This window comes from Coloeus monedula (assembly GCF_965178545.1).
Source record: "Coloeus monedula genome assembly, chromosome: 17".
NCBI lineage: Eukaryota > Metazoa > Chordata > Aves > Passeriformes > Corvidae > Coloeus > Coloeus monedula.
This window is the reverse complement of record NC_138797.1, coordinates 15,786,743-15,802,457: the sequence shown is the minus strand read 5'-3', so window position 1 is coordinate 15,802,457 and position 15,715 is coordinate 15,786,743. Positions and strand designations below refer to the sequence as shown.

The 15,715-nt window shown below is 47.2% G+C and overlaps 1 protein-coding gene across 1 annotated transcript; it reads right to left on the bottom strand.

Moving 5' to 3' along the window:
* Nucleotides 1–1,283: 1,283 nt before the first annotated feature.
* Nucleotides 1,284–13,980, bottom strand: LOC309579346 (ubiquitin-conjugating enzyme E2 variant 1). The gene is made up of 4 exons (XM_082292612.1): nucleotides 13,944–13,980; nucleotides 4,447–4,595; nucleotides 2,251–2,376; nucleotides 1,284–1,960 (listed from the first exon to the last, which is right to left on the bottom strand). Exons 1-4 carry the CDS (start codon nucleotides 13,963–13,965, stop codon nucleotides 1,814–1,816), a joined length of 444 nt encoding a protein of 147 aa, XP_082148738.1. The 5' UTR covers nucleotides 13,966–13,980; the 3' UTR covers nucleotides 1,284–1,813.
* Between the last annotated feature and the right edge of the window lie 1,735 nt (nucleotides 13,981–15,715).

Below are 15,715 nucleotides of genomic sequence, written 5' to 3'. Positions count from 1 at the left end.
AAACTACAGATGCTCCTTGGCACAGCAGCAGCAGCTGGATAGAGACAATTGCCAGTTTACATTCTGTCAGCTAAATGTGATCTGTAGGAAGATATTTCCAACAAATCAAGAATTCCTTAAGGGATCAAAATTCTAAACATAAATACAATTAAAGCCTTCTAATATTAATGCACACTTTTTATTATATTAAAATCAGGCAATGGTCTGATACAATAAAAAGGCTGCTTATGGAATACTGTTATGTTAAACTTTCAGTACAGAGGATGTTAAATCCTTACAACTAATATTTTCCTCAGAAGTTAATGGAAACATCAATTGTTCATTGACTTGACAGCTGCTGCTTTAAAATGTGTTTATTTTTACTCTTTTCTTTTTTTTCCTTTTTTTTTTCCTTTTTTTTTTACACAAACACTGAATTTTTCATAAAACTTAGGACACACTAGGTTGGTTTCCTGTAAGCTTGCATCCACATTGCAGCAGTTAGTGGTCCGGAACAGTAAACCAGAAAAGGCAGTGATTTGCCAGGATGCAAAGCCAATCAAGGTCCTTAATCTGCTGTGCCACCGCTTCCCCAAAATCTTCACTGAAGAGATTTCTAAGACTTACAGAACCCTAATAAAATCTACCACCCAGATTTGATTTGTCTGTGGTTGTCACATCTTTAGAAGGGGCAAATGCAAGTGCAACATTTTGTTAATTAACATTCTTGGGTCAATCCAAAGCACCAAAACACAACGATTTGAGTGTACCTGGAGTGCGTTCAGCATCTCTGCGTGCAGAGTCTCCCCCACTGAAGTTTGGCAGCAGAAGGTTTGGGCAATCCTGGTAAATTACTGCTCTTTTCCCCACGTCAAAGCCTATCTAAGAGCACAGCCGTGGCCAGCTTGGCGGTGTGGCAGCAGTGCTGGAGGGAAGGGAAAACCCACGTTTGCCAGCAGAACAGATAACTCTTGTTTCCCAGGCTGGTGAAGACTAAATTTGTTGCAAAACCAAAACGATAAGCAGGAGGGAATAGGTCAAGTTGTTGCCCCGACGCTCACCCCTGGGCCAGGGGTGAGAAGAGTCACCAAAAGGGGCAAAAAGAAAGCAGCACCCCCACTAAAAAGAGGGGAAGAGGGAAGAGATTAAAAGAACCCTGAATCCCTCACCCAAAGCTCACGTCACTGGTGGGGGGGACCAGGAAGAGAAATACAATCTATGCCTTGGCCAAAGGAAAGAAGGAAAGCTTGCCCCAGATTATCAGGGCATTTAAAAAAATAATAAAAACCCAAAAACGACCACAGTCACATTCAGCCTTTACTAGAGCGAGCACAAAGGGAGGGATGACTGAGGTTAGCACACATCCCCAGTAGTAGTCCATACAGCCCAGTGTAGTACTGGAAGCAAAAACCTTTGTGTCTACTCTAATAAATAGCCCTGAGCTTCGACTCTATTGCAAAAGACAGAGAAAGAAAAAAAATAACCCAGGCCAGACACACAGCAAGGTGATTGTGGGATGGATCCTTTCACAGTTAAGTTGGATGTGCCACACTGGTCTTGACAGTAATAAATTTAAATAGACTTTTCCTGATACCAGAAGTTCAGCTATGTGGACAGTGGTTACACGACAGGATTATTTGTTATAGCACAACTTATATTTCAAATGAAAAAAAAAAATTAGTATCATTTACAGTATCTCAAGAAAAACTTCCTTTGAATGGGAACTTCCTTTCCAGTATTTTGAGGTCTACAAGATGCATCTAGAAAATTTACTACTGTGGAAAATGAAGACAGCTTAAATTGAATAAGGGGGGCATGTTGGTTTTTTTTTTAATTAATTGCTGTAACATTGTCCTTCAGGTGGCTGAGGAAGTTTCATATTTTCTTTAGACATCATTAGACGCCGAAGCTCTTGCAGAACAACTTTGATACTATAAGAATTCTGCCATTTTGCTAGGACTGATATGGCTCTGGGGTCCACCTAAAATAGACAAAAAGACCATTCCTGTCAGAATTGGTGCACTGGTTACACTTGACTCCCTCCCACCCCCAACTAAAGATCCCACATGAAATCTGAGTGGGAGAAATCAAAAGCAAGTATATTCCTAAAAGCATAATAAATCTCCACTTGTCCACTTCCCTTCTACCCCCTTTCCTTCTCCAACAAACAGCACCACAAGCAATGAGTAGCTAAGCAAGCTACAAGTACAAGCAAAGCACTGAAGCTGCACGAAAAAACAACATTAAAATGAATAAAAGGAGAAAACTTACCACTCCATTAGAACTATTTACTCCATTCATATTAATTTTTGTTACAAATCTTACAAATGGAGGTGCTTCTGGATACTTAGGCCCACATTCTATTTTAAGGCTGTATATTCTGTTTTCATAAATTGTCTGAGGGGAAAAGAAAGGGGGAAAACAATTACATCAGGCAGTTCAATAAGCATTTGGTCAAAGCAGTGGCTACTTTAGGAACATGGGAACTACCAAAAGTGTGGGCAGCCATGTAGATACTATGCTGGCTACTGGATTTTAGTTCATTTTGTAATCAAAATATCAAATTCTGCTGGTCTCTGTGCATGGAGCAGGGAACAGCCCCGAGGTCCGTGCAGGGCTTCGGGGTCTCTGGAACACCTGCCCCACACGGGGAGCAGGCAGTGGGAAGCCCTGGCTGTGCACAGCCAGTACAGAACGTGTGCAGATAAAGCTGAGGCTCTGACAGTGGCACTGTTTTGGAACAGTCTGTGTCAACAAGGTGACTCCCTGACTGTGGGACATCGCCCAGCCTGGGAATGACACACCCGTGCACGGACACTCGGGGCAGCAGCACACAGGCAACTCCAGCTTTGCACAGCTGGTCACTTTTCCCACTGGAATCCAGCAAAAGATCCTTCTACCTCCTACAAGTGTGACTGCTTTCCACCCAGAGGGAAATAGGACTCAGCTTTATTCTTCAGCCAGTACTCCCACATCCTACTAAGAACCAAAATGGTAATCACTGAATATGAACAGCGTTAAAAGGAGAACAGCAAACAAGAATGGCTGCAAGTCCTCAGAATCTCTGACAGTACAGTCTGCTGCCTTCAAGCAAGAAGCTCAAAAGAAGTCACAACACTCCTGGCAAGAAGATCTACATTCCTAAATGTGTCAGAAAAACGGGAGAGGCAGAGCTGACTCCTCTGCTGTGATGGCCCTGTAGCCTTGGTTTGCAGCTCGACAAGAACTGCAAACTTCCATCACTGCTGGCAAGGCTGCACGCTCCTGTTTGCACATTTCAATTCCTATTTAATTTTCTAAATTAGATTTCAAGGTTGTTTAAATTTTCCATAAAGCCCATGCACACAGCGAGCTTTCTTCACAGCCTTAATGCAGGCTCATTAGCACTCTCCTAATGCTCTAAAATCAAATGCTGTTCTAGAAAACAATTTGGGTAGATCATAATAAACAAATGAAATGCTCGTGACTGGGGAGAGATTAACAAAGGCAGACAACAAGTAAACAACACTTCTGGATGAGACAGAAAACACTGCATGTATAATGCCTTTATAATGCACGTTCTTGTACAACCTCACTGTATGTCAAAAAAGGCAACTGACAGAATGGGAACAGAGAGCAGTAAGATGATTAAAGACATGTAAAGATTTTCATATAATGACCCCTGTAATTACTGAGAAATGATACTGAGGCCAGATGTAGAAGACATGTGCTATTGCAGGAAGGAGAATTGGCTACTTGCACTCCATCAAAGGATATTAAGGAAACAGAACAGTGAAACTGGAGACGACAGACAAGTTCTGGTTTTAGAACACATGCACACATTCAACACACAATTAAGTCCTCAAGTTCACTACTAGAGTGTAAACCCACAGTTTAGTAGGGCTGGGGGGAGAAGAGACAACACAACAATACTCCCACAAAGACCAGCTGCATTATAAGATGCTGCTTTGGGAGAGGACATTCAGAGAAGAGACTGAAATCACTAAAATTTCCTCAGTCAGCTAAAACTCTCACCCCTCAGTCCTGCTGCAATTAACAGCACCCCAAAAACTGAACAGGAGCAGCAGAAAGACCAGCAGTGCTGCACAGAGCATCCCCTGGCACCTGCAGCAGCTCCATTTGTAACCTCACTAGCTGAAGGATTTTAAACCTTGCTGGATTCAAAGGTACAGGAGGTTAGAATTCTGGGATCTCAAAAGTTATGTCTTACTGAATCTGCAAATGTAAAGCAGACGTGTAACCAAACTGACCAGAGAAAGGCACTAAAATGTTCCAAATTATAAGCAAAAAGCCATATAGATACATGAAACCCATTATTATACAGAACTTGAACTTCAACATAAATCACTTCCTGAAGTTTTTTCAGTCATTTGTCTTTTGTTAAGTGTCTACTTCAGTGGTTAGGTTAGGACGAGGGGGAAGAAAAAATGTTAACAGTACAATTTTAGTATTTAAGTGGATACTTACTCTTGGAGGCCCAATAATCATTCCTGTCCATCTTGTAAGTGTCATATCTTCATCATCTTCAAGGCCCCAGCTAACTGTTCCATCCCCTACTCCTTTCTGACCTTCTTCAAGTTCTTCCAAAAGACGAAAATTACGAGGAACTTTTACTCCTGAAACAATCAGAAAAATATTTTCATTTAAGAAATCCAGTAAAGAAAAAAACCCTAGAATAACTTCCCTGATACTTTTGGTCATTCTACAGATCACATTTTGGGCAAAACCATAAAAATAGCACTACTTTTTGAATGACAGTATTTCAACATTACAAAAAAGCTATTCCCATATTTACCTTGGATTTTACAAGCAAAATAAAGGTATCCCCAAATAAAAATTTTAGAAGGCTGACAGGCCACATATTACAGCAGGCAGTAAAACGAAAGGAAATCTCTGTTCCCTCAAAGGTAGACCCAGTACTATGGAGTTCTAATTAGCACTTGTCTATATGATTTATAGTATAAAAATTTAGAAGTTTCTACAAAATGACACCCTGAGAGGCTTGACAGCAGTCAACTCAGAGCTTTAAAAATACCTTTCAAAACAAATAAAACTCTTTCATAACATTAGTAGGTTAATCTGAAGTTAATTGAAGTGGGCTTTGTCAGCAGCAATAGCATCCTTTGAACTTGTGACCTCCACCACCAAGGAATTTCAGCACTTCATAATTGCTGGCACATTTCTCCTCAAAATAGACAGCAAAACAGGGAGATTTCCTTCTCCCCATTACATCAAGGGAAAACAATGGCACAGAGAGCTTAGGTGACACAGCCAAGGTCACACACTGAGTCCGTGGTGAAGGAGGATCCTGAAGCCAGGCCACAGTGGGCTTCTCTGCTCTTCGAGGTATCTGCACCCCAGGCATCACGGAGCAGAACCGCACACTCCCGACCACTGCTGCTCCTTTGCCTTGGGTCTGAGGGCCTGGTTTTGGTGGGGCGGAGCTACAGGGCTGGTTCCCGTGAGAAGCTGCTGGAAGCTCCCCCCTCGTGTGTTGGAGCCAATCCTGGGCAGCTCCAGGACAGACCCACTGCTGGCCAAGGCCCAGCCCATCAGCACTGATGGGATAAAGTGTTTGGGAAGGGACAAAGTTACTGCACAGGAGCAGCTGCAGCTGGAGAGAGGAGTGAGATTATGCCAGGGAACAGCTCTGCAGACACCAAGGTCAGTGAAGGAGAGGCAGAGACGCCCCTGCAGCCCGTGGAGGTCCCTGGGGAAGCAGTGATCCACCTGCAGCCCATGGAGCATTCCTTGGCCATGTGCAAAATACAGAGGATCCAGTAGTTTTAAACTCTCTTTTAAATATAGTAATGACCTAAGGACACTAAATGGCAGAGATGATTTTGCTGCACAATCAGAGGTGTCCATATTTCATTCACTACAAAGCATGCATAAAAGAAACTAAATCAGCAAATGACTAAAGAAAGTAGTTTGTTGGCCAGTTGGATACACATCTAACGTGATCACATCCAAGAACATCCTGGGCAGCAGAACTCAGTCACAGCTGCAGCAGCAGCACAGGAACCCAGATCCAGCAGAGCGGTGCCAGAAAACACCAGACCTGCACTGGCAGAACCAAACCTCCCATCCGGGGTCTGCTGAGCACAGCTCTCTGCCAAATGCCAAATTGCATCCCAGCCAGACTGTGCTTCTACCATAGCTGCTGAGCAAAACAAACCTTTGGCTGTGAAAGGAAAGGAGTCAGTTGGGGCTGGTAAAGCCATCGCCATGAGACTGCCTGAGCACCAGACCCTAGGTGGCAACAGGACCTCCTGGGCACCACTGTCACATCCCCTGCATGACAAACACAGCATTTACTCTCCCACAAAATCTTTACATTATGAAGTGTGTATCCTGTGTATCTCAGACACGAGGGTTCAAGTCTGCAAGTCACACCTGAGCCATGACAGACGAGCCACCACAAGTTTAATTCTGTTCCCAACGCTGTCCATGCTGCAGTTTGGGGAGGCAGAGCAGCCCAGCTCCAACACCCAGGGTAAGAGAGCTGGGGGACACGAGACACAGATGGAGCACGAGTTGAAGGACAAGGTGAAACCTTTGTTTGCACACACCCCACCTATTTCCCTGTTTTTGCTGCACTGGATGCACAGGAGAGCCGCTGATGGGGAATGACTCACAGCTAAACCACTGTCTGGGCTGCAGCCCTGCCTGCTGGTGCCCCAGGAAACACAGGGCCAGGGGAGAAGGGCAAACAGAACATCCTTCTGGAGGAGGCCCAGCAGCTCTTTTCTGAGGGCAGGGGACGCCACAGAGAAAACCCTGTGGCTGTTATCAGAACCCCAGCCCGAGCAGCCATTAGCCAGAGGCAGTAGAAGACCCACCTTGAATGAGTCACAGTGCCAAAAAATGCTCTCATTTCCACACCACAATGCTTAACAAGCATCATCTGTGTGTCTGTGCCTTGCTCCTTGATAACATCCCTTCATAGTTATCAGTGGTGCAAAGACAATTTACTGGTATTTACTTAGGCCAAACTAAATAACCCAGGAGGAATCAGCTTTATGGTAGACACAGGCCACACACCAAAGAAGAAAACCAAAAATGCTGCCTTGTCCACCCTTCCTCTGAGCATCAGCTCTGAGTGATCCCTCTGAGCATGACACCCTGTTCACTGAGCCAGGCAGGAATCTTTAAGTGAGCATGTAATTAAAAATGACATCATCATGTACACATTCGAGCAGGCCACAACCAAGACTGAAAGGCAGCCTTAGATCTGACATTTGCTACCCAGAGCTGGGCTTGGCTTTACAACCTTCTGGGAAGAGAAGGCAACTTAATTGCTGAGCTCTCCCCAGATACAGCTGCTCTGATTCAGCATGAATCCAGCATGAATCAGAGCCATAAAAGAGTCACACAGATTTCAGAGTTCTTTGGCAACTTCGAGGTCTCCAGAGAGCTGGCGAGTCATATTGTGCACTGACTCCTGTCACACGGAAATCGTTACCAGGAATGAGTGTTCACTGCACAGAAACTGCTCCTTGTGAGCACTGCAGGGACATCGTGGCAAAGGGGGTGCCCAAAGCGAAGAACACAGATTTGAGTTTTATGCACTTCATGGAAAATAAAGTGATCATGGGAGAGAATTGGTAATTTTACAACAGATGACCCTGCCCAACAGCATTGCTGCTTTCTGAACATGTTTTACTCCCTATTCTAAAGCTCAGGGTGTAACATGAAGGACCATCGCTTCAGCTACCACAGAAGGTGGCAATTCAGCTCCCTCCTTGACACATTCTCAGGAAATTCATTCAATAGAAAGAGAATCACACAGATTAATAAAAAAGATTATGCCCATATGACCATAAATGCTTTATATAAATAAACCTCCCTTAAGCAAGGCAGAATAAATACCAGATTTGTCCTTCTGGTCAGTCTGGAAAGATGCACAAGGCCATTTAGCCAACCCCATCTCCTCCTGATTTGCAATGGCCTGGAGCGCTCGTGGTCTGCTACCATGTCCTGCTGTGACCCAAACCTCAGAAGCCATACGACCTTTATCACTTGTGATCATACACAAACACATAACCATCATGTTTGCTGTCCACCAAGATTCCTAAAAAGTGGTCAGATCTGTCCTATGCATACACAGTATCTGCCAAATAATGTCCATGGCTGAAGCATGGCAGCTGCAGAGACAGGTGATGCCCTGTGCCCCCTGACAGCAGCAGGAGTCCCTGGTGTTTCCTCCTCCCACCCCCCAATAAATACCTTGCATAACCCTCTTAGTGTAGCATGGATATTTCCAGGGCAGTAACCAAACCAACCCGTTTTTTCTGAGAGCCCTTCATTTAACACAAGAAAGGCTAAAGAAAGTGAGAGGCAATTAAAAAGTCATCCGCTTGTCTAAAGTACTTTCAGTTATGCATTTTAATTCAGCCTTCACTGTGGTTGAAGACAACTCTCAAATAGCAGCTTCATTTGAAACATATAGTAATATCTCAGTAATTGCTTCACTTGCAGCTTGCCTAACCTCACAGAAATACTCCCAGAAATGGAACTGAAAACATATTTTAGAGCAAAAGGAGATATTCACTATTAATCACAATAGCAAACCTGTTAAAGTTAAATCATAACTGTATTGACTTGGTGAGATCTCCAGCGACAGATTTGAACAATCCTTCTCAAAGCACACCTTTTAACAACGTGCATTTGGGAAGCCTCAAACCCACACACAAGTTCACCAGCTACAAAACGTTAATGAAATAATTTTATGGCAACCAGAGAGGAGAACCAAACCACAGACTGTACTTCACGGAGCTCAGAGTTGCAGTTAAGAAGCTGGGTGACCTCGTGACATCCTGTTCAGCCTTCAAGTGTATCAGGACCTTCTGTTTTCCTTGTCAGAAATTTCCCTGGCACCTCACGACCCAGCTGTTTGTAAACCAGTAAGCTGCAGGACAGAGCCAGCATGCTGAAAGTGTGAAAAAAGGAAACTGACCTGGTCAGAATCTCACTAGAGGAAGAACAGAATTACCCTGAATGACAGTTAAATGTCAGCTTGGACTTTTAAAGATCTTAAAGCACTCTCAGATTTACCTTTTAATGCAGCACTACTAAAGACAGATAAACGACTGAATGTGTCTTGCAACAACTTCAAGAGGGATCTTATCAGGCTGAGATTTTTCTCATCTTACTCACAGACTACACCTTCCCATCTCCCATTTTCCTCAGTTATGCAGCTGAAGCAATTTCACACCCAGAGACCTTATGGAGCTGAGAACAGCACTGTGAAACCAGGCAGGCCATGTGCCCTTGGGGGTAGATCTTCTCCTCCAATCTTTTTGGATCAGTGGCAGTAGAACAAAACATACATTTAAAAAATTTCAACAACACATTTCCCTCTCCTTTCTAAAGTGAGATCCAGTTACAAGCATTTCTCTTCAGGACTAAAGCACAGACACAGGGCACAGCACACCTCAGCAAAGCACCCAGAAAATGGGGCTCCAAGGAGAGGAACTGTCTTTTGCTGAAGGCTTTTCCACATGTTCACTGGTAACAAGGAACTTACCAAACTGGCCTTTCTGGACAATTTAAACTCCGCTTTCTCTACTAGTTCCTGATTTACAGTAACTTGAGCTGAAATCCAACAACTTTAAACATCTCTGTTGCTCAATACATTAAAGTGCTTTCTGTTACTTGTTTCTGTGTATTTGATATTCAGCCTTAATTTCCAGTCTAAGTTTCGTGTCTTTGTAGTGACTGCAGACAATGAATTGGACAGCTTATCCTTGCAGCACTGGGACTGTAAAAAATACACAAGCCATTCCTTGTCACAATGGTATATAAAGTTTCTGAAGTGATGGAATAATTAAAACCAAATAGAAGGCTTTCAGCAATTGTCACAAAAGCTTTCAGGAGACAGAACTTTGGATTTCCTGCATCATCTTTACAGTCACAATTTCCACTCTGATGATGCAGACAGGTACTGAAATATTTTGCAGACAAAAATAACTTCCTGTGCACTTCAACAATTTGAAGTGTTCTCTGTTCTGTGCAAGCTTCAGTGCTGGTTCTACCTTTCAATATTTCAGGCAGGTTCCTTGGAAAGAGGTCACTACTAAAACATTAGTCTGAGGCAGCCTGAGGCCAAGCACAGCTTTCCAGCAGCTGCAGAGTTAAAATCAGACGATTTCTGCGCTTGTATCACAACTGAAAAGCAAAACATTTCCAGCTGAGGTACAAGTTATTCTAGAGAAAATGTCACCCTGAACTGGCGTCCTGGGCCACACCTTTACACCAAACCTCATGAGGGAAACCCCCACCATTTCCTTTAGTACTGTGAAAAGTTTGTGACTGAGCAAAACCTGCTCTCCTCTGTGCCCCTCCTCCCCACCCAGGAGCACTGGGTTTTCCTACACCCACCCCCCAGAGGTGAAGGCACAGGCAGGCTCAGACACAGGCCCCGGGGAGCAGAGCCCACCCCGACACACACACGGTGAGCCCAGCTCACACCCGGGGGACGGGGCACAAACCATCAGTAACTGCAGCTCCGCTTGCAGAAGCTGAACAGCACCCTCAACCTGAAAATCCCAACCTTCACACCCTCACCAATCTGTCAGTGTTACACCTGCCAGGATCCTTACCTGCCGACGTATTTAATACACTAATTAGTACTGTTCTCAGACAGAATGCTGCTTTTCAAACATATTATGTCATTTATGTCATTGAAGATGAAAATACTCAATTCAGTAGCATCTCGTAGGAGTGTTGAACTATTTACCTTTCTATTCAATCTACTGCATCCTTCTACTACAGTACACAAAGCTCTGCAATCAACTCCTCTAGCACTATTTCATGTGCTCTCACAGTACATCTTATTTAAGAAGGCACAGTTTATCCTCCATTTTCTCAATTATTTTTCCCCTATCTTTGAGTCTTTTACTTACAGTCCCAGAGAGCACTTGGTGCTGGCATGTTTCCTTTGAGATAAGGATGCCTGTTGTCACTCCACGGAGCCATCGTGGGGCACTTGCAAGGCAGGTGCACCTGTATTGTACAATACCCACATTGTGCCTCTCCTGTGCTTTTCACAAGCATCACTTTGAGTTTACAGGGATGTTACAGGTCCCCCAACAGTTAGAAATAGATACTTTTAATACACTGTACTAACCCCAATGTGTGCTCTTCTCTGTAAGGAGCATTAAGCCACATGTACCAGCACTATCACAGCCATACACCCAATGAATGGTTCTTCTGTAGTTCTTCACATTCCTCACACTTGGAAAAACTTAAATCTGGGCAAACCATTTTACTATTCAGTATTTCCAGGCTGTTGGAAAACACAGTGCCTCACAGCGCTGCGACAGACCCACTAAACTGAACTGTGAGAGAAAAGCGGGTTAAGTGAGGTCATTAAACCTTTCCCAGGGTGAAAGTTAGGGAAACACAATCCCCCAGGCCAGCACGGCTGGGTTTTGGCTCATTATAAAACCTGAATCTGCAGGACAGCAACGTGGAGCAAGGTCTATAGTGTAACTGCAGCCCAGCAAGTGCAGGATCCTCTGAGGAACCCTTGGACCCCTGCTAGATCACCTCTGGTAGCTGAGCATTCCTGCAGGACACCTCAGTCTGAAGGATGCACACACAGAGTGGGGTCTCCTAGGAACAGCCTTATTAAAATGATTAAAGTCAATCCTTTCTTTTTATTCATACAGTAATGGGGTGTGTGGGAAACCCCCATCATCAGCAACACAGGATTCTCCACTCTCAATGGTACAGATGGACCTCACATCCTAACATTCCTTCCAGGCCAAGGATTGGGTTTTTCCCCTTGTTAATTACTCCTACCCGTTTAATAGATACAAATATCTAATCTATCTGCTTGTCTAATTGCCAGGACCAGCCCTATGACCTTTTTAGGTTACAGGGACATTTGTTACCACTTCTTCCTCTGGGTCAGTAGCTGCTTTTGAAGACAGATGAGCATTTTTCATCTTCAATGTGTTTAAGCTCCACTGCTAAACTACCATGAACTCAAGATATCACAAATACTGCAGTGTTTTACAGACAAGTATGAACACATGGATTCCATGAAACAAGTCTCTGCAAACTGTGTTTCCCAGATGAGTGAAGGCAGTACTGAGGCACTTCCCCAAGCCCCCCAGCGAGGAGGTGTCACCTCCAGCCCGTGTCAGGCCATGCCTTCACTGCAGGGCAGCAGGGACCCACACAGCCTGCACTGCAGCGCCACTGCCAGCACCTGGGCACCGGGCTGCCCTTGCCACAGCAGAGGAGAATCCTTTCCTAACACAACAGAACGCTGCGAGGGCAGCCCTTGAGTTACAGCTGAAGCTCCCATCCACAGAGCCTCCCAGCCTGAAGTTTGGGTTTACTGCACAAACGCAGTGCTCCCGCAGCACAGGTTTGTAAGTCACCCCTGGAGCAGCTGAAGAGCCGTGTGCCCACACTGCACACAGGACACTGAGGGCCCTGCTCCCAGCACTGGGGACACGAGACAGCTGTCACAAACCCAGGGGACAACAGGCAGAATCCATCAGACACATCGCGGCCAGCAGATGCTGGGTAACAACAGCCTGTCCCAAAGGCTGTGCTGGGACTGTCGCTGCAGCCCAGCCCCTTCCCACACGTGCCCCTCCATGACCACCTAACAACTCGCTCACAGAGCTGCACAGGCTTGAAAAGAAAAGTATTTGCCTTGTTCTTCCAGCCAAACACAAAATGCAAAGTCAGCAGCTTGAAAGGTTCACTGAGAACGCAGAGCAGGCAGGAGAGTGTGACATAACAGGGGAAGAAGGGTTCCTTCTTCCGAGCTACAGCTTTTGTGTCTTTAGTCAATGCCTCGACACGTTCAAACACAGAGCTGTAACACAATTCTAACGACAGCAACCACTGCACTTCAAAAGTGTTTTTATTAACTTGATTAACATGAATTATGTGCATTATGATGGTTATCCCTAAGATCTGAGAGTAGTCATTGATAGAGAACTACCTGTGAAAAAAGAACTCTGAAATACTTCTACTACATCCCCACCAGTCACGTTCTGGTGAGCACACAGTCAAACTTCAGAGCGTGCAATTTGAAAACAAGCACGACAGGGGCACATGTGAAACCCTCCATCCACTGAGGAAAACAGGAAAATGAAACTGGCTCAGCAGAAGTGACTCTGATTTACTCGATCTGTTGAAGTTCATAAAAGGATGTCAACAGAAAAAAAACCCACTCCAAATCTAGTTGCAGCATTTTTGTTTAATGTGTAATGATAAAGGCAAAGGAAGAGTGTGTGTAACTACTCAAAGCTGGTGTGGAGCAGCTTTGAAGGGAATAAAAAATTCACTCCCTTCTTGGAGCACACACGTCCTGACTCGGGAGTTACACACTTCTCACGGAACAGAAAGAGGTTATTAGGGCAAAAGGCTTTTAAAGCGGCTGATTTCACTCACGTAGCTCCAGCCCTGGCTTGGGGACTACCGAGAGGAGAGCACCGAGGTCAGCCCTGGCCACACGGAGCTGGCCAGGAGAGGAGCACGGCAGGAAAAGCGCCTGAACGGCGGCGCCGGCCTCGCCGCGCTGCGGGCGCTGTCAGGGCCTCAGCCCCGCCGAGGGCCGCGGGCCCGCCCGGCGCCCCGACCCAGCGCCCGGCCCGGTTCCGGCGCGCCGGGACACGCGTCCCGCAGGGCCCGAGCGGCCCCTCTCGCCCTCCGGACCCGCAGCGGGGCCGCTCCCACCGCGAGGCCCCGGAAGCGCCCGGGCAGGCGCGAACGGGCCCGCCGGGACCCGCGGACAGGAGCGGGGACGGCTCCGGCTCCACCCCCGCCCCACCGGGCCCCGCTCGGGACGCGCCGCCGCCCCGTCCCCCCGGTCGCGGCCACCCCCCCGCCGGGCGCCTCCAGCCCCGCCGTCCCCGGCCGCGGCCCCGCGGGTGCCCCGGGGCGAGGCGGCCCCAGCGCGGCCCCGCCGCCCGGCCCGGCCCGGCCCCGCTCACCCGCGCCCGTGGTCGCCGCCATCTTGCGCCGCCGCCGCCAGCCCCGCCCCCGCCTGACGTCACCGCAACGCGGGAACTGCGGCCGCGGCGCGGGGCGGGCGGGCGCGCTAAGGGGAGCTCGCGGTGGGCGGGGCGGGGCGTCCGCGCGGGGAGCTCTGCGGTGCACGCGCGGCGCTCCCACAGCTCCGCGGCGCGGGCGGGCGTTATCGCTGCTCGGTGCAGTCCCGAACACCGGCCCGGGGGCTCCGGGACACCGGCGCCATGTCGGGCGTGTAACACCCCGTACTCTCCGGCCCAGTTTGTCCCCCCATCTCCGCTTCGTGCATAATATATAAAAAAAAAAAGTTAAAAGAAATAGGAAGGAAATTAGTTCGCTTCGCCTTACAACACATGTTCCAAAAAGTGAGCCCCAAAACACGCTATGAAAATATCCAGAAAAAATTACGAAGCAAAACGTTTTGGAGACTCATGGCAGCTTAAGCCCCGTTCTGCAGTGAGCCCTCCCAGACTCAGCTCTGAGCAGCGACGGGCGCCGCGGTGCTGCGCCCATCAATTGTTCTTGGAAGCTGCTTTAAAACAGCAACGCTGGTCTCACTGGTCGGCTTTTATTTCACGCAGTAACACTTCATTTCAGCCGCGGCTGAGCACGGACTGGCTGAAGGCAGCAGGGAAAGGCAGCAGGAAGAAAGGAGAAAAAGGCAGCAGGACAAGGCAGCAGGACAAGGCAGCAAAAAGAAAAAAGGCAGCAGGACAAGGCAGCTAGATGGCACGAGAGCCCAGCTCAGCCGGCTGGGGCCATGGCCAGGGTGTGCAGCACAGCAGGAGAGCCGGGGCTGGTGCCGAGCAGCCAGAGCCCAGCTCATCCAGCAGGATTGTTCTCCCAATGGCTTTGGGGTGGGTGGCTCATTTCACACCCTTCCAACCAGCGTTCCCCTCCACCTCTTAGGCTGCTAAGTCAAGTCCCGGGAGGATCACAGAGACAGGCACCACATCTGAGCCAAGACCTCCAAGTGGGATTTCGAGATACTTTACAGTAATTCTCCTCACTTTACTAGCGCAACACTTCCCTGACAGCTCTGTCTGGGGGGGCTTCTGCAGTTCCACCGCTGCACATAAGGAATCGCTCCTGCTCCTGGGATGTACACAAGGAATCAGTCCTGCTCCTAGGATGCATATAAGGGATCACTTCTGTTCCTCCAAGGCCCTTGTGACCACGAGAATCCGCTTACGGAGGGCAACCGCAGCCCTGGCAATAGTTGGAGGCCTGAGAGTCCTTCTGAGGGTCCAGAGAGCAGCAGCCTGACCAGAGTTCTCTGTGGAGCTGAGACTGAAATCAGAGAGCTTTTAGAAGCATTTAAAAGCATTGAACTGAAATGCAGGCCATCCATCCCTGTGGAGTTTAACAGGAGTGCATTATTCTGATTCAGCTCTAATCTGTTCCTAATCAACTTAAGATAAATTTATCTTAAGCCAGATTTACAGCTGGTAAGGAGGATCCACACAGCCTTTTGCTCCAGAATTGCCATCTTCATTTTGTGTGAGCATCCATGTCTTTAAACAGGTGGAACAGAGACCTTGGGAGCTGCAGCCACGTCGGGTGTGGGGAGCCACGGAGCCACCTCTGCCTCAGGAGCCCGGCACAGCATCCACGTGGAAAATGCATCCGGAGATTAACTCTGTCCCAGTTTCTCATAATTAAGCAAGATTAACAGATAAATAGTCCCAGCAGCCACCAGTATGAGTAGCTCAGATTTGTTTCCAGTAAGGCAACA

Excerpts from the sequence above, each read along its gene's own strand:
- LOC309579346 (XM_082292612.1), bottom strand. The coding sequence starts at position 13,965 with ATGGCGGCGACCACGGGCGCGG. Across the intron at positions 4,596-13,943 it reads GGCGGCGACCACGGGCGCGG|GAGTAAAAGTTCCTCGTAAT; the intron begins GTGAGCGGGGCC and ends TGATTGTTTCAG. Across the intron at positions 2,377-4,446 it reads TGATTATTGGGCCTCCAAGA|ACAATTTATGAAAACAGAAT; the intron begins GTAAGTATCCAC and ends TTTTCCCCTCAG.